Source organism: Aythya marila (assembly GCF_965140915.1).
Source record: "Aythya marila genome assembly, chromosome: 2".
Lineage (NCBI taxonomy): Eukaryota > Metazoa > Chordata > Aves > Anseriformes > Anatidae > Aythya > Aythya marila.
The window spans coordinates 44,302,358-44,324,233 of record NC_139043.1 but is presented as its reverse complement, the minus strand read 5'-3'; the positions used below and the strand labels follow the sequence as shown (position 1 = coordinate 44,324,233).

General features: G+C 42.5%; 2 protein-coding genes across 4 annotated transcripts in view; one reads left to right on the top strand and one right to left on the bottom strand.

Moving 5' to 3' along the window:
* SNRK (SNF related kinase) overlaps positions 1-6,261 on the top strand; it is a 39,559-nt gene extending 33,298 nt beyond the window's left edge. The window contains exons 6-7 of the mRNA XM_082754408.1: positions 87-221; positions 4,186-6,261. Coding sequence (XP_082610534.1) covers positions 87-221; positions 4,186-5,404 — 1,354 coding nt within the window. The 3' untranslated portion in view covers positions 5,405-6,261. The remainder of the gene's footprint in view (positions 1-86; positions 222-4,185) is intronic.
* A 700-nt stretch (positions 6,262-6,961) lies between these two features.
* Positions 6,962-21,876, bottom strand: part of ANO10 (anoctamin 10) — a 122,733-nt gene continuing 107,818 nt past the window's right edge. Inside the window, exons 13-15 of one of the 3 annotated variants that reach the window (XR_014317002.1) lie at positions 13,318-13,454; positions 10,272-10,305; positions 6,962-10,038 (exon numbers count right to left, since the gene is read on the bottom strand). Coding sequence is in view for 1 of the 3 variants with exons in the window: in XM_082754410.1 (XP_082610536.1) it covers positions 13,419-13,454 (36 nt within the window). In the remaining 2 variants the exon portion in view is untranslated. Of the gene's footprint in view, positions 10,039-10,271; positions 10,306-10,354; positions 13,455-21,876 lie in introns of those variants that run through there. The other 2 variants (XR_014317003.1, XM_082754410.1) reach the window with 2 other exon arrangements.

Genomic DNA, 21,876 nt, shown 5'->3' with positions numbered 1-21,876 from the left:
ACAGCGATACGTGAGCTTGCATGTCCAGTTTTCAGCAAGCCACTGATGTATGGTTTGTTTCATGTTTTGTTTTGTACTTTCCCTAGGGCACTGGAAACTAACAAATACAATCACATCACTGCTACTTACTTCTTACTAGCTGAAAGGATCTTGCGAGAAAAACAAGAGAAAGAAATTCAGACCAGATCTGCAAGCCCTAGCAACATCAAAGCTCAGTTCAGGTAAGAATTTAGGAATCTAACTGTGTTTTTCTGTGTTGGTGAGGATGTTTTCTTGGTGGTGGTGGTGGGTTTGTTCTGTTTTGTTTTTTAAAGCTGGTTTGTTATTGAATTGCACAAGCACTACTACTTGAAAAACTGCAACATGCTTATTCATTGCCACTTTTAAGTGTGTTCAGAGTGCTCTGTGTGCTTCCGAATTTGTTTGGAAATCAGCTACCAATATTTTAATTTTTTACCATTTTCAGGATATGACTAAAGGATTTGAATTTGAAGTCTGTATTTGAGGTAGTAAGTTTTCCCACCTGCTAGGAAGAGGCATGTTCATTGACCTTCAGTTCCTCATAAAAATAGTGTGTGCAATATTCCTGGAAAAAATCAGTTGCATAATTCTTAAATGTGGTGATGAGGAATTAGGAATAGATGAGAAATCATGCTGAACTTGATGTTAAGGTTTAGTTGTTAGCTTTGGTCTTCATGGGCTTGAACGCTCCCTAAATCAAGCTTAGAGCAAACATCCTTAGGTTGTGTTATTTTATTTTTAATGTAGTTCGATGTGCTTCTTATCTAAGGAAAATCATTTAAATAATTGCTTTAATCATCCATTTAAAGATACTGCCATAGAATTTTTAGTTTGACAAAAGGATTGCTAAAAACACTTATAGTAAAGGTCCCTGGAATTTTCAAAGCTCCAGCTTGTGGCAGACAGTAAAGCGAAAGTGGGGAGAGAGGGATTCTGCCACGTAGTTGGTGATTGGTATGTTCAACCAGTCCATTTGCTGTTCAACTCATTATCAAAGCATCACGTATTTTCAGTTACAGAAGCATATGCTTAAAAACAAAACAAAAAACCTCACAAGGTGAATAGTTTATTTGCACACAGATACTGGGGGTTACAGGATTTGAACAGTTATTTTTCTTAAATACTTTGTTTTTAATTTGCTGGGTAAGTATTAGATTATGACCAGAAATAGCTGGTGTTGAGAAGAATCCTCACTGGCCCATCTTGACAATCTTTCCAGTGAAGATGGAGGTGGTACTGAGACATTTCCATTCATTTTTAACCTCCAATCTCTTCAAAAAGCTGCTTTTTAGGCTTTGTTGAAATATTACTGGTAACTGTTATTAGCAATGGTAACAGTCACTGGCAGCTAATCTCTTAATGAGAGGATATTAAGTGCTTGTGCTGATGTTCAGAGTCGCTGCCTACCTTCAGCGTTGCTGATGTGGCACAGAAAAAGACAAGACGGCTCATCCATCCCAAAATTTCTTTGTGCAGTTTTCATGCCACACATGAAGTCATATAATAGGAATGACAGAGGGGCCATAAATGCTGTGGTTCCCTTCTGGTGCACATCCATGTTTGACTTGGCCTAACTGATAAAACGTACAACTACCTTTAATCTATAAAAAACGAACTCTTGTTACAAATGGGTTCTAAATCTGCAAAGTCTGCTTCTAAATTGTGTTGTGTGTTTTGTTTTGTTTTGTTTTTTTTTTTTTCCTGTCTTGGTGTCACTGTTTCAGTAAAACAGCCGCTCCAGTTATATCAGGAAGTAGGACAAATAAGTCTGTTGAATCTGAATCTTGAGATGAATTTGTAACACTGAATGGAGCGGTTAAAGCCTGCCTCCCAAGAACGAATTCTCTTTTCCTGACAAGCCCATACACAAAAAATGAGAGACTCTTGCTGTTAATAGTCCCAGGTAGCACTCAGGCTACTCCTTGTCTTCAGGATGGTTCTAAATTCAAAGGATTTATCTAGGGTGACCTCATGGAAAAGATAACAAGGAATGCATTTCTTTTATTTTAAGAGCTTAAAGCCAAACCAACACAAGCAACTGACTTGCAACCTGGAGCTTTCCTTTGGCCTGCTCTCCCCTCAGACCTACTGGGAACAACAGTGGGGGAAAGCAGGGAGGCAAACAGGGGCTGCTGTGTGATACACATACTGTAGTGAGGAGGTTTATTGCCTGGAAACTGCAGCACTCTTAGATACTATATTTACTCTTTATTGTGACAGCCGCAGAACTCGCTGCCTTTTTGCTGACAAACCAGCCTGTTCTTAAAGCACTGTGCGTGCTCGAAACATTCAGTTCTTCATTTTTGGTCGCTTCTGCAGTTACGCTTCTCATTTACCTAAGTCCCGTTTGCTAATCACTGCCAGTTGTTTGTGTTTCAAATACCCACCACAGCACAAGTCCTCAGAAACCCAGGCCAGTGGTTTCCAGCACTCCTGGAGCCAGCTGGGGCCTGAGGAAGGATGCCAACTTCTCAAACCTAGGAGGACCCCAAGCTGAGGCTCCACTTTGTGCTGGAAAGCTCGGTGCCAACTGGGTTGTCTCCCTCAGGGCCAAGCCGCTCTCTGGGGTCAACTGGTGAGAGGATACCAGCAGCTCCTGGCCCTTTTGTTATGGGTGGTGGATTTTTGTACCCAAAAGTTTTGGTACCTTTTGCAGATGGGCATTTCATACTTCAGGATCCTTTTCTATCCAGCAGTTACAGAGGGAGCCTTGGGAATGTCTTGTAGTATGCTAACCACGTGTAAAGAGAAGTCTCCTGCTACAGCTTTTCATGCGTTGTACTGGATTATTTTAGTTATGTAAAGTCAAGGGATTGGCAAACTTAAAAAAAATAAAAAAATTAAAGATAACTTAAGTGGTCAGAAAAAAACTTTCATTCTCCACAAGAAATGTGGAGCTTACACTGAATGAAGAAATCTAATTATTCAGTGTAAAGGTGCTCATCTTTCAGACTAGGCTTTCAAAATACAGCTAGAGAGGAAAGACCATCAGTCTCTGTTCTTCATTCTGTATGATGTGAAAATTCCAGTATATTTCAGGTTTTAAAGTAAAGTATAAATCATTATATTCTGGCTTAGATACTGAAGATAAAAGACATCAGCTGCTAACTGTAAAACTGATTTACTCTCGAGTGTCACCTCTTTCGTTACATTCATTACTAACACCTGAGGGAACGGCATGAAGCTGCAGAAGGGGAGCTTCAGGCTGGATATCAGGAAAAGGTTTTTCACGTGGAGGGTGGTCAGGCACTGGAACAGGCTGCCCAGGAAGTGGTCATGGCACCGAGCCTGCTGGAGTTCGAGGAGTGTTTGGACAGCGCTCAGACACGGTCTGATTTTTTGGGTGGTCCTGTGTGGAGCCAGGAGTTGGACTCCACGATGCTTGTGGGTCCCTTCCAGCTCAGGATGTTCGATGATTTTGATTCGAGGCTAATGCTCAGTACACAGCCATACGTTTTGAACCGTGTTTATTCAAGTGTCATGGTCTTGAGCAATTTAAGATCTGAATTCATGCTAATGGATTACTCCAGTTGCTGAGTTAAGGTTAAATAAATGTTTGATCGCAATTCATGTGTTTGAAATCAAAGGTGGTTTTGTAGAACAGAGCTTAGTCTGAATGAAATTCAATGAAAATAGGGGAATATTTCTTCTGACTTACATATTTCTTCTGCCTTCACTTGTGTTAGTTCTAACCCGATCTTTATATTAAGAGTACTGGGGAAAAAATAACAAAAACCTCAGGCTGTAGTAGTGTTGCAAACTACTTTTATTCAACCTGTGCATTAATCACCTTGTATCTTCCTGTATCTATACCTGCTTCAGATCATTTTGTTGGAAAGGCAATTATTTAAAGCTCTCTATTGCTTAATTCATTTTCTGAACAGTAATTTCTTTAAAGATTTCATTTGACTGTAACCAACACAATTTCTAAACTTTGCCTCCGACGTTCTTTTCAAATAGCAGCATTTCTAAAGGAACGCATATTCTTTGAGCACGTTTCCTTCTCAGTAACTCAGTATTGCTCCTTACAAACACGTAACTCAGCAGGCCAGTCAGTGTGGCAGTGCTTGTGCTCTTCTTGTAGAGATTGTAGATTTTCTTACGTGTTCCTACGTGCTCACCGCGATCTGACTTTCCTTTTATCTTTTGTACTTGTTTATGCAGGCAATCCTGGCCAACGAAAATCGATGTACCCCAGGATCTGGAGGATGACCTTACGGCTTCGCCTCTCTCCCACGCGACTGTTCCTCAGTCTCCAGCTCGCACGGCCGAAAATGTCCTCAATGGTCACAGAAGCAAGGCCCTCGGTGACGCAGCAAAAAAAGAAGACATCCCCGAGTTAGCTGGACCGGCAATTTCAGTGGTGCCACCTGTGAGCCTAAAACCCACTACGAGTGGCCGGAAGTGCTTGTTCAGAGTAGAAGAAGATGAGGAGGAGGATGAGGAAGATAAGAAACCGATTTCTCTTTCTACTCAAGTTGTTCTGCGCCGCAAGCCTTCGGTTACAAACCGTCTCACTTCAAGGAAGAGCGCGCCAGTCCTCAACCAGATCTTTGAGGAGGGCGAGTCCGATGATGAGTTCGACATGGATGAGAACTTACCCCCAAAGCTCAGCAGGTTAAAAATGAACATTGCTTCGCCCAGCACAGTGCACAAGCGCTACCACAGGAGGAAAAGCCAGGGCCGGGGCTCCAGCTGCAGCAGCTCCGAAACGAGCGACGACGACTCGGAAAGCAGGAGGCGCCTAGACAAGGACAGCGGCTTCACCTACTCCTGGCACAGGCGGGATAGCAGCGAAGGGCCGCCAGGCAGCCAAGGAGATGGCGGCGGGCAAAGCAAACCAAGCAACGGGAGCGGGGGAGTAGACAAAACGAGCCCAGGGGATAACAACAAAGGTGGGGGAAGTCCCTCCGGCGGCTCCGGCGGCAGCACCAACAACACTTCGGGTTCCACTCGCAGGTGCGCTGGGTCTGGGAACTCGCTGCAGTTGTCGTCTCGAAGTGCAGGGGAACTGGTGGAAAGCCTGAAGCTAATGAGCCTTTGCCTCGGCTCACAGATTCACGGCAGCACTAAATACATTATTGATCCTCAAAACACTCTGTCCTTTTCCAGTGTAAAAGTGCAGGAGAAATCCACGTGGAAAATGTGTATAAGCTCCAGCGGGAGCGCAAACCCGGCTTCGTCGCTGGGCAGCCTCAAGTTTTTTTCTGACCACATGTCAGACACGGCAAATGAGTTGGAACGGATAAAGAACAGGAACTTGAAAAATAACGTGCTACAACTACCTCTCTGTGAAAAGACGATATCTGTGAATATTCAGCGGAACCCAAAGGAGGGCCTGCTGTGTACCTCCAGTCAAACCAGCTGCTGTCATGTCATTTGATGGTGGCCTGACTTTGATAGCTCGATCTACTTGACAGCATCATTCTTCCTGTTCAGAGCTGTGAACACCTTGTCACCGAACCCCCTTTTGTTGTCTTAAGATTTTTAAGTGGGCTTTGAGCAGTTATTTATTACACTTTAATTTTGTGTTTGCTTGATGGTATGACAATGCATGGTCCTTGCATGCTGCTAGCCAATACGTTTTTTCTTTTTCAACAAACCAGAATATTTTATTGTGTAATTTTTACATTTATAATTTTACTATGGAAGATCTGGATTAAATTAAAATGACTATCTGGATCCTAATGTAAATGGAGCACTTAGAAGTTTCATGTTCTGCACTTAACCTAGAGAGAGAAGCTTTTGTTTGCTTGTGAAATGTTAATTCTTGTTCTGACCTTCTGTGATATCTAAAATACGTGATATGTGGCATACTTCTATGTGTCTGAAACAGAACCAAAGCAATAATGTTTTGATGCTGAAAACTCTTCTGGGAGCTTTCAGATGTTCCAAGGCTTGTACAAAGCAAAGATGCACTGAAAATTAGTGATCTTGAAATATGATTTTAAACCCACACCTATTTGTCTTAACCTATAATGTGGATAAAGTTGTGGCTCAAAAATCAAACTGAAAAGATCTTGTTTTGCTAGAGGCAGTTGTGTTTGGTTGTTTGGGTTTGTTTTTTTGGTTTTTGCTTTTAAGGAAAAAAAAAAAAGCAAGTAGATTTGTAAGGCAGCTTTTTCCCATAGAAATATGTTAATATTACAAGCAGACAATCTTCTTTTTTAATATAACAAAGGTAAATTATTAAGTCTACTTCTGAGTTTTTACATGCTGAGAATAAAGTATTTGTATGAATTACTTTTGTTATTAGTATATCACGACACTTAGTATTTTAGTTTTTTACCTTGTAAGCCTTCCTCCCTCTCTCTCCCTGCCTCCCTGAGATTTCAAAAGGCAATAAGGGATGGAAAACCTTTAAGTAATTGGATTCAAGTTTATTGCCATTTACATTTTTCATATTATTAAGTCTAACTCTTAAAATACTGCTGTTTCCCCATACATGCGCCAGTTATTTTCCCTCAGTAATCATGCTTTTTTCATAAAGTCCGTAAAAATAGCTTAGAGCAAAGTATTTATTTTACAGCTATTTGCCTTTCTGTTGGATTTCCCATTGCCATGACAAGGTCTTGATTTAGAGTATTTGTGTACAAATGGATACTTTTGACCAGATAAATTAACTTGTGGAATTTTATTATCTAGAATGAAATATATTGCAGATTCCTAGTTTTGGGAAGGGCAAGAATGTTTTATTTTTTCATGCTGTGCACTGGGTCTTCTGAGCAATGCTAGTAAAACTGGTGGTGTTATGTAGCAGCGCCCTGGCCAGACAGCGGATGGCTGAGAGAAGTTTACACTGTTGAGCATCTTGTCACATTGCAGAATGGTCACAGACGACGCATTTCACGTCCACTGTAGAGTGAGTAGAGCACCAAAGAACTGCGTTACGCTTGGTCTTAATTTCTACAGTTCATGACAGCTCTCCTTAATTAGTATAAAAAAAAAAAGAAAAAAAGAAAAAAAAGTCTAAATTGCATGGGGTATTCTTACTGGCTAGCCTAGCCAGGGATTTTACATCCTGCATCCTAAACAAGGCAAATGATAAGCATTTTACTTTTAGTTTTAGGAGCTAGTTGCAGTTTAGTCAGCGTGATATTTATAAATCGAAAACTGCAAGGATAGACGTGTGGGTGAAGCCATAGAACATATTTGCTTGAAATTTTTTGAGCAGGGATCTTATAAAGGGCCAGAAATAAGATGTGTGGTTCACGGACAGTGAGCGTAACATCGAAGTAGGAGAAAAGTTTATAAAGGGCATTGGCAATAAACTTATTTGTTGCAGCTTTTTTTCCAAGTATTGTAAATACTCTTTCCTGATATTATGTACAGCCTTGGAATGGCACCTTTTAACTAACCCCAGGTGTATTTTGTTTCCAATGTTTTTATATACAAATGTATATATATGGTGCTCACTTTAGAACAGCAGTGTTGACCATTTATGCTGCATAGTTGTATTATAGCCTTATTAGCTGTGTATGGTTGGTTGAACCTTTGGGTGTACAAATGTTAGTCTGAGTGGTGTCCTTTATCCAGTTGTTGATAGGTGAATGATTGTGCATGTGGTGTACGTTGTATTATGTTGTCCTGTACAAGGAAGGGCGAGAATAACCACTACAGTAAGATAATATTGGACCAAACTATTATTTAGAGCAAGTAAACAAGTTTCTTGTACCCCTTAACGTGTCTTTAAAAGTTGCATATAGTTACAGTAGTGTATAAATTAAATATTGTGGAAAAACAATTAGTCTTGTATTTTTCTGTATGTGTGTATATATATATAAATATATAAAAATGTACCTCTAGCAACTTCATCTGTATTTAAGATGTGACAATCTTGACACAGAATTTTAAGAGTAGCAGTATAAATAAGCAGAATTAATGAACAGAAATATAAACATTTCTCACCAAGAAAGAATCCGTGTGTGCGTGTGTGTGTGTTACGAGGGTACCGAAATAGCAGCTGATCTTATCGCTTCCGGCAGTGTTTGGCTTTTCATTGTACAAAAGCTCACGGTGTGTGACAGAAATGGAAAATCCAGTTAATAAAAGTAATACCTTGATTGACGCAGATCCTACGGTTCGCATGTCCGTGCGGTTTGTTACTCTGGGTGGGCACGGTGCAGTGCACCGGAGGCCGGACCTCCGGAGACGCGTTGGCTGGGAAGGAGGTCTTGACACTGAGTGGTCACTTGAACATAGCTGAGCCCTGCCTCGCGTAACGATACGTTGAAATAGGGGATAGGAGAAAGGGGAGCGCAGTTGCTTTGGAAAAAATACAACTTTGTGTGTGGTTGCATGTTTATTTGTAAACTTTCGGTTAACCTGGTACTATTCTCTCGCATAGTTAAAAATTTTCAATTTGGGCTTAAAGGTGAGTTGAAAATTGTTAATTTGTGCTTAAAGGGTGTCTTGGTTCACATCTGCTAAACTAGCTTTTTGTTTAAAGGTTAAGGTAGCTATTTCTTAGGCAGAACTTCAAAAGGATTTAAAGGGCTGAATGTTTAGTAAACTCTATGAGCTACTGTGCACCTAGAGAACATTTACGATAAACTTGTCCAGCTTCCCATCGTAGCAAACCTAGGTCAGCTAGCTGCTGCTTCTCTGCCTCGTGTCTGGCAGCTCTGCAGTTTACAATACGTTGGGTTTCAACATCTCAGTTAAAATACCTCACTGCATGTTTGTCCAAGTGAGCGGGAGCAGCCCTAGCCATGTGCACGTCCATGAAGTCATGGGAGGGCCACCTCACCCACCCTGCTGCTGTCACTTGGGAAAAATGAGGTGCTGCACTGGTCTCAGGTTTTTCCTGTTAGCCAAAACGGTTGTGTACCAGTTTGCCACATGGGCGGAGGTGGTGTGTAAACTGATTTTCCTGTAACAAAGTATGGGATTTGATGTTTCACCAGTGCAGAGAACGTGTTTTTCATCCAAACCTTGACTGGTACTGTTGTTCTCTGTAACATAACGTGGTAATAGTACAAAAGCAGCTGCTAACATCAGCACTGGAACACGTCAGGGCTAACCAGCAGGACGTGCTGGCGCTGGGCACAAAAGGTAAGCACCTTACAACAAAGCTGTTGGCACCCAAAGCACATAACCCACACAACCAGGCTGTAAGACGTAGCGCTCTCTGAACATAAACTCCTGCTTCGTTTCTGCTGTCAAACGTAGCAGGATGCCAGGAGTTAATTCCCCTTATTTACTGCAACTGCTTCACAGTGTACATTGTGCAGCCCAGGCCCACATTGCAGTGTTTAGGCTGCCATGTGCTGGAAAACATCTGCTCCTGAACGCTTGGGCTAAAATTTAGTGTGTCAGTGCAGAGCTGGGAGAACAACTGAAATACCTAAACTCAAATACAGGCACGGGCTGGCGCTGTCATCGCTTGAAAACATCTGTGCATTAACCTCTAGCTCACAGATTAACACTTTGTTTGTTTGTTTGCTTTCAAGGTACAGCGAAAAGCATTTCAAGGTGAGGGCCCTGGAGCTGGGGCAGTTCAGAGCTTGATCCTTAACTGCGCCTGTAACCCAAATCCTCACCAGAGACAGTACGGCCACATGGTGTCGAACACATTAGCGGGGGTTAACAGCATTCAACGGGCTGTGTAATTACATGCAATTAATGTTGTGGTGCTTTATGATCAGCTCCTTGCGTGACGATGTACCTGCAGGCTTCTGTAGCTGAGACCTTACCTTGCTGGGGAGCATCCAACCAGGTCAGTACAAACGGTGGTGGGACCGTATCAGCAAGGAACGCTGCAACAGAAGCCTCTTGCTATCCCCTGTTTAATGGTTAAGTCAGTTTACACGGATGAATCAGAGCCGAGCTGTCTGTCACTAATTGTGAATTATGACTTGCTTTCAGTACGAAGTGTTTGAGTAACAACATCTCGATGTGCCCGTACTTGGGGAAGCACAACTCTGACTCACGTGTTCCGCTGCCTGCCGCTCGAGCCAGCGGGATCCCTCGTCAGTCATCGCCGTGCGCCGTCCTGAGGGAGGGCCAGGTACCCTTCTTAGGAAAGAGGGTTTGGAGACGTTTTACCCTTCCCATTCTTAAAAAAGATAATCATAGTCTGTGCATTAAGTCCAAAATTGTTACAGCTTATTAAAAGTTAACTCACTTTGGCCTATCTGCATGTGTTGGAAATATCAATTTCTAGGAGTCCAGAGCCCCGAATTACTGACAGATTGAAGCCTGTTACACTAGAGGAGAAAAACAAACAAAAACACAGCACTCCTACCTACCCTACTTACGTTCCCAGGTGGTAGAAGAATTGTCCTGTGGAAAAATGCACGTAGATTTGGCACCTTAGAGGACTTGAAAAGCAGGGGCCTTTTGTAAGGACTTCGCTAGGCTCTCCAGACATGCCATGTCAGCCCTCCCTAGCAGTAAATTTCAGTGAGCTCTTGTGTAACATCTTCCCCTTTCTTCCCTCTCGGTACTCCCTCTTGAGAAATGCGGGGCTGGAGGAGGTGAGGAGAGACGGGTCTGTTTCCCTCTCCACACACACTCAGCTTGAGAGCCCGAGGCCTGGGCGAGGCTCAGCTGACGACCTGGGAGCTCAGAGGAAGGGCTGACAGGCCTCACACCCTGCCTGGGATCACCCTCATCACACCTCTGCTGACAGACGTGTTTTATATCAAGCAGCGGGGCACAGAGAGAGACGTTCTCCGAGTCAGGAGGCCTGCAAGGAGGTCTTCAAGGCCTGCAAGTGAGGAACCTCAGCGCGCATTCCCCTTTTCCCCTGCCTTGGACATGCAGCTACCCAGACTAGGGACAGAGAAACAGATTACACAGCTTGCAAACGGCAGTCACGGGTAAATATCTTATTTATTCTTTCCCGTATTTTCATTTGACAGCAGATTTTTGTCAGCAATTTTCATCCCGTTTTTTTTTTTTTTTTTTTTTTTTTTTTTTTTTTTTTTTACAAATGCATCTCCAGCACAGAGAAGGAAAATAACACGGACACAGTCAGAAGCGTAGACAGAAACATTTTTCCTTTCACATGAGAAATGAAAACATGGCATCGTGAATGGGGAAAAAAAAAAAAAAAAAAAAAAAAAAAAATGTATTGAACAGGCTGAAACGCAGCACATCCCCAGTAAAAGGGCAAAATGCACCGGGCAGAAAAAGAGGAGCTAAATTTCGGCTTGGTGACAAAAGATAACTTTGCATTATACAGGTAATATTACTCAAACTTAAGTGTTTGCTCTTTAAGACAGAAATGTTCTACCATGTTTGTAGAGTAGCTGTGATGCTAAAACAGGAGAACTACGCTGCACACTATGGAAGGTCATAATTCCTCCACACTTCCTAGCTTTAGGTGCAGGATCCACCTGAGGCACACCATTATCTCCATTTGTAGATACAGAAACTAAGCTGAAATGAAGGGATTTCCCCAAGGCAAGGGCAACAGCTCAATGTCCCTTACATCACCAGGTACTAAACCTTACTGCAGATCTTCCTACGAGTCTGCAGGAAACGGGAAGAATGAACCAGCCACACAGACAGCCACGAGGTCAGTTTGCACAAGTCATTACTTTTTTTTTTTTTTTTTTCCCCACGTGATTACAGCTGAGACAGGACTTGATTCCTTTTCCAACCCATCTTGGAAAGTTGTTCCAGATACCTGATACAGTCGCTACCAGCAAAAACGTGCCCACTTCACACTCCTAAACCAGCACAAATTAACAGAAATTATGCAGTCCTAGCAGAATCCCATCAAAACAGCTGCCACAAGCCCACCAGGATATATTCCAGCAGGAACCCATCCCACAGATTCTTCTCCTGAACATGCTCAAACACACCGACTAGGCAGCGAGAGTATAACTTTAACAAACGTGAGCTACTTGAGATTAAAGTGGGCAACAAACTGCAAAGCCAGGGAGCTTTCCCAGAGAATATGCTCATCCCCTCCTCAAAATACATCTTTTTGGGGATCTCTACAGTGCTATGGGAAGCTGTGCACCCCTCCAAGATCCCTGCTGGCTGCCCAGGGCAGAGCTTCCCTATGTGCTGCCACAGCCCTGCTACAGCTTCAGGCACAGGCTGTGAAAGAGCAGCAGCCCCAGAGCTCGCCCCGAAATAGCAGCAGCGTGGGGGCTGCATGGTAGGAGAAGCAAGTACAGGGAGACAGCGGCTGTAGCACGTTTCTGCTCCTCTTCCCAAGGGAATCGAGCCATTTCTTACTGGGTCACACTTGCAGATTTTGATAAATGCTGATTTCAAACTCCAGACAAAATACATTATTTTGGCTTAGTTGTATTGTTCTTCTGTGGGGGCCCTGTGGCAGAAATCTGAAGTGTGCCAAGCAGGCAAATACCTTAATTGTAGTGACAGATTTTTCCACACACCATTCCAGCAAGTATCATATAAAGTTAAGTTACATCTACCACAGATGAAGGTCACAGCTGGAGAACATAAACTGTCCGAGGCTGGGGGGATTTTGGTCCTATTACTGCCAGAAAACAATGAAATATTAGGAAAATTACCTTTTTTTGTGGAACACAAGGGAAAAAAAAAGAGCTATTCGCTACATACATGAGTACTAGTGTATCAAGTTTAATTGCTCTGTTAGTTCATTTAACCAGAAGACCCATTAATACAATGCCATAGTTCAAGGCCCAAGGTAGTGACACCAAAAGCTAACGTAAATCAATAAATAAATATACAATTATCTGCCACTTCATCTTCATAAATCACTGATCAGCAATCTGTATCCTACTGAATGCTTTTTACCCAGCTTTTGAGAGGACTTTAAGTCAGGTTTACTTAGGTAACGAGCACGCAGGACTGTATAAAGCATACCTTATCATATTTATGTTCTAGTATTTCTCAGGTCCTATAAGGAATAATTGTGTATTTCATTATGTAGTGTATAAAACATTTAAATTAATTTGCTATGTGCAAAAAATAGCTAATAAGCAGTCTTTGAAAAAAGGAGAGGTTTAGCTATCATAATAAAGGAAGGAAAGGGGCAGTAAGCCCAAGGGACAGCACCAGCCTACCTTTATACTTCTGTTTTCTTTTACAAAGTTACAGTTGAAAACTCTAGTTCGCTTTTGGATGCTTATTCACCAGATCTGTTTTCAATCACTTCAAGTATGGTGAGTCTGGCAGATTTCAGCCAGACCTTGCATAAGCTGGAGTGCTTTATTTAGTGTTAGCTTCACAAACCCTTGTACGTAAGGAACAAGGAGAATAGGATAAATTACCTTTTTTTTTTTTTTTTTTTTTACAGCATCAAGCAGCGAATATTTACCGCGTATCACACAAGCAGGTGCCACCTACTGAATATATGGTAGAGTGCACACTGTGATCATCACAAACAAATGCTCGCGACGTGCCCACACGTCCATGTGACTGCTGCAGTCATCTTCGTTTCTTCGTGTTTACTCCTTCAGTGACTCAGCCGCAAGTTTCATTTGCTGTGAGAGAAGTAAGAAAGAAAAAAAAAAAGCACATTAAATGGAGTGGTAGCAGGATGAATTAAACAAAACGGCGGAATTTGAAAGCAGGACAGTTCTGAAGACAACTAGATAATGAAGCTATACAAAAAAAAAATAATTTGAGCTTTGGTAACTAAAAATAAAAACGTGAGTCTGTCACGCGTGACTTTGATAAACAATAGTTTTAACAAAGGCATTGCTTTTCCCATCAAAAAATTCAGCAAATGATAATGCAATTTGTGTGTTAATTAATTCTTTTCGTGATGAATAACAACTCCTCACGCTGAAACTAATGAGCCCAACAGATACAGAAAAAAACTTCTCCTCCTGGCCAGGGGGAATTGCTTTAAGAACAGCAGAATGAAAAGCCAGGGGACATTACTGTTGTATTGAAACCCTTCTCTGCCAGTCTAGGCAATAACCATGCTCATGAAACTCTACAAGCTGGCACTGCCACCTCTGCTCTGCAGCCCCCCGAGTCCTGTCCTGGTTATGCCTGAGCACAGGGTAGCTGATGATCGCATCCCCTCGCTGTATGCAGCGCTGGCTGCTACCGCAACAATGGCACCAGGCACAGGTAGACTAGCAGACCACTGATATCCTACTTCTAGGAAGAAATCTACCAAGCTGGAATTACAAAAACTTACCCTGGAATCACAGATTTTATTTTATTTTGTCAGTTATTTTTTTTTATTTTGATTGTTTTAATACAGGATAGTTCCTTAAGATGACTTCAGATGAGCAAAGCGCTCATGGCAATGAAGGGCTGCGATGACAATCTCAGACACAAAAGGAACTAAAAATATGCTAATTATCCCTTGTTACAGCAGATATTCTTTCATCAGTGGGCTAATCTATCTACTGGCCGTGCAGTGTGCACATTTGTACGGTACATTCCTTACCGATGTAAAATGTTCACTGTGAAATCTTGAATATTGTAAAAATAATTTATTTTTTTTTTTTTTACAACAATCATAGTAGTCATTTAGCCTTAAATATTTAACTTCCTAAGGGATCTTAAAAGGTCAATGAACTACTGACACAACACTGCCTCCAATTTCCCACTGCAAGAACGTTCAGCTCTAAGTGCTGTTCGTTTTTTCTGTATTGCCCAGCTTTTTGCTGCTGAATTGCCTGAAAACATCCTGTGGTACAAGAAAGAGGTAGAGGACTGCTCTGGTGATACGCGTTGTTTCCAGCCCTGTTGTTAACTGGTTTTGTTTTCATTATCTTGGGACGTCACCAGAGAGATTTGTACGAGAAGCCAGAGTAACAGTTCCAGGTATCGAAAATATCTGCCGAGCAGAGAAACCAAAGGTGCTCTTTGAAGCTTCGTGTTAAGGAGGAGGTTTCACAACGCAGGATTTGCAGCGGCAAGAAGAGCTGAGCTGAAACCCTGCCAGAGAAGGCACTCACACGTCACTGGTTATCAGCTAAAGGTCTTTCAATGGCTGGAAGGCTGGAAACCACCTGGTATGCTAAGAAATAGTTGCAGAGGCTTTAATTCCCCCAAGGGAAAGACTGAGGCAATAGTCAGATAAAGTCAAAGGGAGGAGACCAGACAGGGACCGACCCCAAGGACAAGGTGAGGAGCGAAGACAAGGAGAAGCATAGCACTGCTGCAATCCAGAGTCCCTAGGCTGGTGTCCAAGACCACAGCCTTCTTCTAGGAGCTTTGGCAGGCAGGAATGAAAAAACACACAAAAACGTGCAGAGATCGTATGGGTAAATGATTTTATGCAGCTTCTCTCTCCTGAGCAGCGGTGTCCTTCACCCACTGGTGCTAGGGACACACGCTTCAGAAATAAAGTTCTTTCTTTCATTCTTGTATTTGATTTTATATGAATGGCTTAGTAAACAGGCTAGCAGAAAGACAAACACCTAATAACACTATCCAAAAAATTGGGAAAAGGGGGGAAAATGCAAATACAATGGATGCTTTCACTCAATTTCTACCCCAAAGCATACAGATGTCAGATTTCAACACATCACCTTCTAACTTTCGCTTGCTGCGGGTCCGTGCTCGAACCCATTCCAAAACACTGCTCTGCATGATAAAACCACCTGCAATTACTGTTCTTTACCATTTTTATCTGCATTTCCATGCCACCTATAAGAGAAGCAAAATTAGTTTGTGATACAAATATTTATATGCTTCTCCATGGCAACAGGGCAGAAAAAAACCACGGCTAAATGCAGGAATACAGATTCCTCCTCTGCGACCGGGCTCACTTCTTTGAATAAATCTCTGTGTAAAACTACAGCATCTTTAATTATTACAGTGCCTTCTATCCCTAATGTGAAAACATCAGGGAGATGCAGGACACAACCACCTCACTCAGTTCAAACCTAATTCACTTCTTTTGGAAACGATTTCTTAATTTCTGAGTGCTGTTCGACTTGCATGGGGATTGATGAGTAATGCAGAAAACTGCAACTTTTACTCTCTGCGCAGTTCAACAAATTCTGGGGAAAAAAAAAAAACAAGCAGCACATGAGTATTAATGAGGACTAGGTGATAATCTGTCCAAAGATCCTGTGCAAGTGGGACTACGGCCATTTATTTCTGAAGGCTCTCCTCGTTTTAACTGAACTAATCTTATGCTGGTATTCTTTTATCCTGGTAATCTTCAGCTTGCACATTTTAGATCCACGTGATGAACAAACAAATTTCCCAGATTCTTCAGTGAGCAGAAAAGCTCCTAAAATAGCTTCACACGCTGCCATGGCACAAACAGCCCGGACCAAAGCAGGCCAAGTGCAATCGCTCCCATATTTCAGGAAATGAATCACAAGCAAAGCGAGAGCCCCCAAAGCTGCCGATTTCATCTCTTCTTTAATCACTGCCACGATGCCAGGACCCGTTTCACAATACCTGGCAGCACCGGGCTCCCTCAGAGCTACCACTCTGGCAACGAGGCGGGGTGGCACGGCAAGACACTGGCACTCTCTGCCAAGCTCAGGCTGAAGAATTTTTTAATTTTCTTCTCTTTCACTGTGAAAAGAAACGCTCCTTTTTCTTTTGCTGGGAAAATATTTTTCTAGGACAACATCCAGGAAAGGGAGCGTGTTTTTTTCTGATAGTGGACAGGGAACTCACCAGGCACTTTTTTTTTTTTTTTTTTTATATGGTCACCTTTCTCCCAATGGCCCCAACAGGCTCTTTGACAAGCCTGTGGGACCGAGTTACAACTTCTCTGTCAAAAAAACATTCCTTTCTAAGCTGTATGTATTATTTTAAGGGTATTGCAAGAGGAATTTAAAGCTTCTACATCTACTGTTTAAACCTACTGGATACGAAATGACACCAAAAAACACCCGTCAGGTGAGCAGTATCCAAAACCTACCCCCACCACCTGCAGCTGTGCAGCTCAGGAATGAGTTAGCTCAGGGAACAACAACTCCTCTACCACCAGCTGAGAGCTACTCACAAAAGGTTCGTGCTTTCCTCTTGCAGAGCAGGCAGCTGATGCACAAGGGCTGGCCACGTAGCACCTACCAACACGACTCCCTTGGGTGCAGCCGCAATAACTTCGTGCCCTGCTTTAAGCAAAACTCTTAGCAGCCTGTGCATGCACAGATGCAATAATTCGGGAGTACCTTTAAACTAATATTACTTTATTTGTGTGTGTAGGGAGCTATGGTGTAGCTTATTCTAACATTCTGCTGTTCGGAATCGCTCAAAATATTTATCTGCTGTAATCCAATAGCTTTGCTATTTCCATTTCATTAAGTTTAAATTAGGTTTAATTTTCTTTTTTTTTCATACAGGATGCGTAACATAATTAAGCAGTACTTTTAGTAGAAACAGCAAAAGCTCTTCAATGCAGGTTCACAAATAGGCTTTACCGATTAATTAGATTTCACCACATTTCAACATCAAATTTTCTGAAAATACGTTAATAAAACAGAGCAGATACTTTCCCACAGTTGCACACCAAGCCTGTAGGTCAGGCTACTTTCTTTGTGTGTTTACAACCAGAAACACAAAATAAATTTTAATGCACAGAATCCTGGTTGTAGATCAACAACAGCGATGGTCACTCTCCCATTAGACGGTCTACAGAAGCCTCACTGTGTGGCTTAGTGCCACGAACACTACTGCTATGTGCAAGAACCAGCTGCAAACTAACAGAAATGCACAAAGACACTTTAGACATCTCCTAAAGACACAGCACTCGAGATGCTGAGGGCTTCAGCAGTGGCAGTGCTTGCGTTTTGTTCCAGCCACAGCCTCACTGGAAATGTTGGGCAGAAGCAATCCTCATTACGGGAACCCACCTTCATTTCCAACACCTACGTGCAGACCCTGCAGGCAGCACGCCCCAGTACGCAGCGCTTCCCACCTCGCAGGGCTGTGCTGGGCACATCCGAAGCCACAACGTGTCGTTTCACAAGCCCTATCTCACAAATACATCTGTGACCTTCTTTCCGCTTTCCACGCTAGAGGACGGTACAGATAAGCCTGCACTTCCATTATCAGTGCTCATTTCACACACATTTATATAAAATAACAGACAAAAAAAAAAAACAGGTTTATCAGAAGGCTGACATTCTTCACATTCCTCATTGCTGTTTAATGTTGATTTCTTGCATTTGAGTACTGCTTGGTCATGGCAAGCCATCCCCTAACTACTCTTAATTTTTCTGCAGGGTATGGAAACAAAACCCAGAGAAAACCAAAACTCAAGGAAAACAACTTAAAAAATTAAAAATTAACGAAACCAGTATTTAATGACTCACCAGTATGGTGCTTTTCCATACGCATACTCAACATACACGTTTGTATATGTGAACAGACACAAGTAGCCCTATAGTTCAATGCAAGAAGACCTAAAGGCAGATGTATCAAATCAGCAACTCCATCTTCTGCTTTGCCTGTATTCACCATGTGGAATGGCTCACCAGCAGTTTACTGCTTAAAGAAAGTGTGGTGCTACAGGATATCTTTCTCATTTTATCAAATTATAATTTTATTTTATATCCATCACGTTTTCTTATTATTCTTTCCTAACAGTACAAAGTCATAACAAAGACAGTTTCTTGGGTCTTGAGTTGTTTCATGACAACTGCAAGAACAATATCAATATTAATATTTAAGTGCCAGTCAATTATAGAAAAGGCAAATTAACACCTACTTTAAAACTCAGTCCAACTCTTCCATGTGTAGTATTTACTCTGTGTGGAAGTATAAAATCTCATATAGTGGAAATTTGTTATTGCTGAGTATAACAGTGAAAGGTTGTGGTACCTACTTACCTAGAACCATGGACCTTCCCTCAAGGTTTATGCATGTGGCATTTGACACTCTGCAGGGAACAGAGCTTAAGGACATCAGGTTTGGGTAACTTGTGTGCCTCATTTCTGAATCAGACACGTTTTTCAGCGACTTCTTAAGGTACAATTGCCATAACTGGAGTTGACAACTGATGTTTGTTTAGAGTAGCAGAAAACACCTCTGCACTAGTATAGTATAGAAATTCCCGTGTATAAGTCTCAGGACTTCTGTGTTATACCATATAGCTGCAATATAACACTGAATGCTTATTCTGAGCAACTCACCCAGTACAACCCTGATGTCTTCTTGAAAGATTTCCAGAACACAATTCCCCCCTGGTTAGGTAATATTTTGAAAGATTTGTTCTTTGAGACTTCTAGGAACAATCTGACAACTTTCTTATTTAGCAGAGCCAAGACCAAGGGCCCTGCGATGCTCCAAATTAGTGAAAACAACAAAATGCACACACATTAACCAACCAAAATGCAGATTTTTGATAAGGAGGTGGAAGAATTTTAAATGGAAGATTAACAGGCAAAGAAACAAATGCTGAGCTGCGTGGCTCTCATGAGAAGGACCCTGTAAATCCTCTCTGAGGACCAAAAAGTTGCTGACCACTGCAAATACCATTCTCCTCTAAACTTTATCTGGAATACTGTGTCGGGCTTTGCCTCCATTACTGATTGACTGCACGAGGTCTAGCACATGGTCTGAACTCAGCACCAACCCTGCCCTGAGGCCTCCCAAGGTCCCTTCCAGGCTGAGAGATTTTCATGCTGTTCCCACAGGATTCATGACAGAGGGGTATGTCTGCACTCCAGAGATCTTGAGTGGCAATCTGCTATGACAAATGGCAGGTAGTAGCAAAGAGCCAAAAATAATTCTCTTCTTCCCTTTTATGCATGCCTATTTCACAACAGAATACCAAGTACAAAAAGCTACTGTTAATGAAGCAAGTTTGGAAAATTAGTAAGTGCAGAGTCAGGGAAAATGTGCAGATTCACATAATATGTGCTTTGGAGTACTGTGTGATTAATAGCACTGTGAGCCATAGCAGACAAAGCAACCCCATTTGTAGTAGATTTTTCCAAGATTTTTTTCTGATCTACTTCATATTTGTCTCTGATTTAAATTGCAAAGTATTAATTAATCCTCATTACAATATTCTTATTGCATTAGTCACCCTTTGCTGAATCTTAGTTCAGTAGGTAGTACAAAAATGTAGACATAGTAGTAGAAGAAAATACTATGATACTATCTAATGTGTCCTCAAAAGTATATCTTAAGAATTCTTCCAACCCTCAGAACACCTGAATTATTTTTATCTTAATTCATACTTTTTAAAATTCACTTCTTTCACCATTTCTGACTACACAGCTGCAAAGTGAAAGAAATATACAACGCTAACCACTATGACTAAACGCCCAAGAAGAGCACGTGCTCTGAACGTACCCACAGCACGACAACACCCCAACAAGTGCTCTCTTCTTCTTTAGGGTATGCAGTTACCCCTCTCACCCAGTAAGCTGCCGTTCAATAGATTTTGGAGTCAAACTATTGACCAGCTGAGAAAGCAATGATGCAAAAACATCCAAAGCGACGTGACCTTGATTGTGTCTCAGTGCAGAGGGATGGTCTGCACGGTCACTGGAGAAGCGTGCCCGTCAGTCATACGTTTCATTACTGTTGTGACCTGTGTCAAACTGATTTCACCACAGCTTAAGGGCGAGGTTTGTCACGGGGCTAATAGCACGTCAACAGCGTTTGGATTACTGCAGTGAGCTATGATAAAATTGTGTTTCTCGGGACTTTTGGATAGCATTAATTACCGGTTTGCAGTTGCTAGTTACAACGGAGAAAATAGGTGAAGCGAACCATTCTGGACTTGATGATCCTTATGGGTCCCTTCCGACTTGGGATATTCTATGATTCCCCCTGCCTGCCCATCTCACCTGCTGAGCTGGATGGATGCCCCGAGCACCGACTCACCTGCTGACAGCAGAGTTCACCGAGGCCTCCGTGCACGAAGCCCTGACCCGTGGGCATGCCTGAGACCGAAATGCTATTGCAGACAGCTCAGTTAGCTTTCTGCTAGCTGCAGCAGCCTGCTCAGCATAGCCTCATTTACCTCATACGTGACGTGCTTTGTGCTGGCCATGCCTCACGGTGAACCCAGGGTCTGCAGGAAGGCCGGCGGCAGAGGTGATGGTGGCCTGCGCCCTGCAGGCCCTGCTTCTGCTCCAGCGAGCAAGTTTGCAGATGGTGCTCGGACTACACTGCTTGCCGAGAGAATATGAATTTCAGACTAAAGCTACGTGAGCTCTGTGCTTCCATTCTGGGGACTGAAGACTGGAAAGGACCTGCTGGGTTATAGACACAAGCCTCCCTCTGGTGCATAAAACCTCGTAGTAAGGGCTTGGCCCAGAGGACTCCACATAACATCTATTCCGGTGGTACGCAGCCAAAACCCACACAAGTTTTGCCAACAGCCTTTAACAAGTTCTGTTGTACCAGAGGCAAAAGGCACAAAGTTAAACTATTTAATGTCACAAAAGAGAACACAGGAGAAATTAAGAGCACTAACGCGCCTCTGTAATCCTCGCTGCAGCAAGGAATAGGTTGTGTGAAAAGCCTCAAAGTCTCTCTCAATGAATTATGCCCCACACTAAGGAAAAAGGCAAAGAATACTCTATAACCCCATTGCTCTCTGACCACAGATATGGCAAACATTTCAACCCAGGCACACAAAGCCCAACAGGGAGGCACCAAAGCACTGGGGCCCTGTGCACCCTCTGGAGCGGCAGCTGGCCCAGAGAGCACAGGGGCACGCCTGTCCCTATCCCAAGCACAGCCTGCCCGGGTGGCCACCTGGGCCCAGATTTATTTCCAAATGTGTAAATTTCTGTATCAGTATACAGCCCTACCCGTTTTCCAAAAAAGAGCAATAACAACAACAACAAAGGTTGCTTATCTACACAGGGAATTACTTAAGTAATCTAGATTGGACTCCAACCCAACTTACAGCACTGGTTTGGGAAATTTCTATGACAAATTTGATATAAAAAGCAGGTAATATGGAGGACACATGGCTGTGCTCTATTGTGCTGCCATACACAAAGCAAA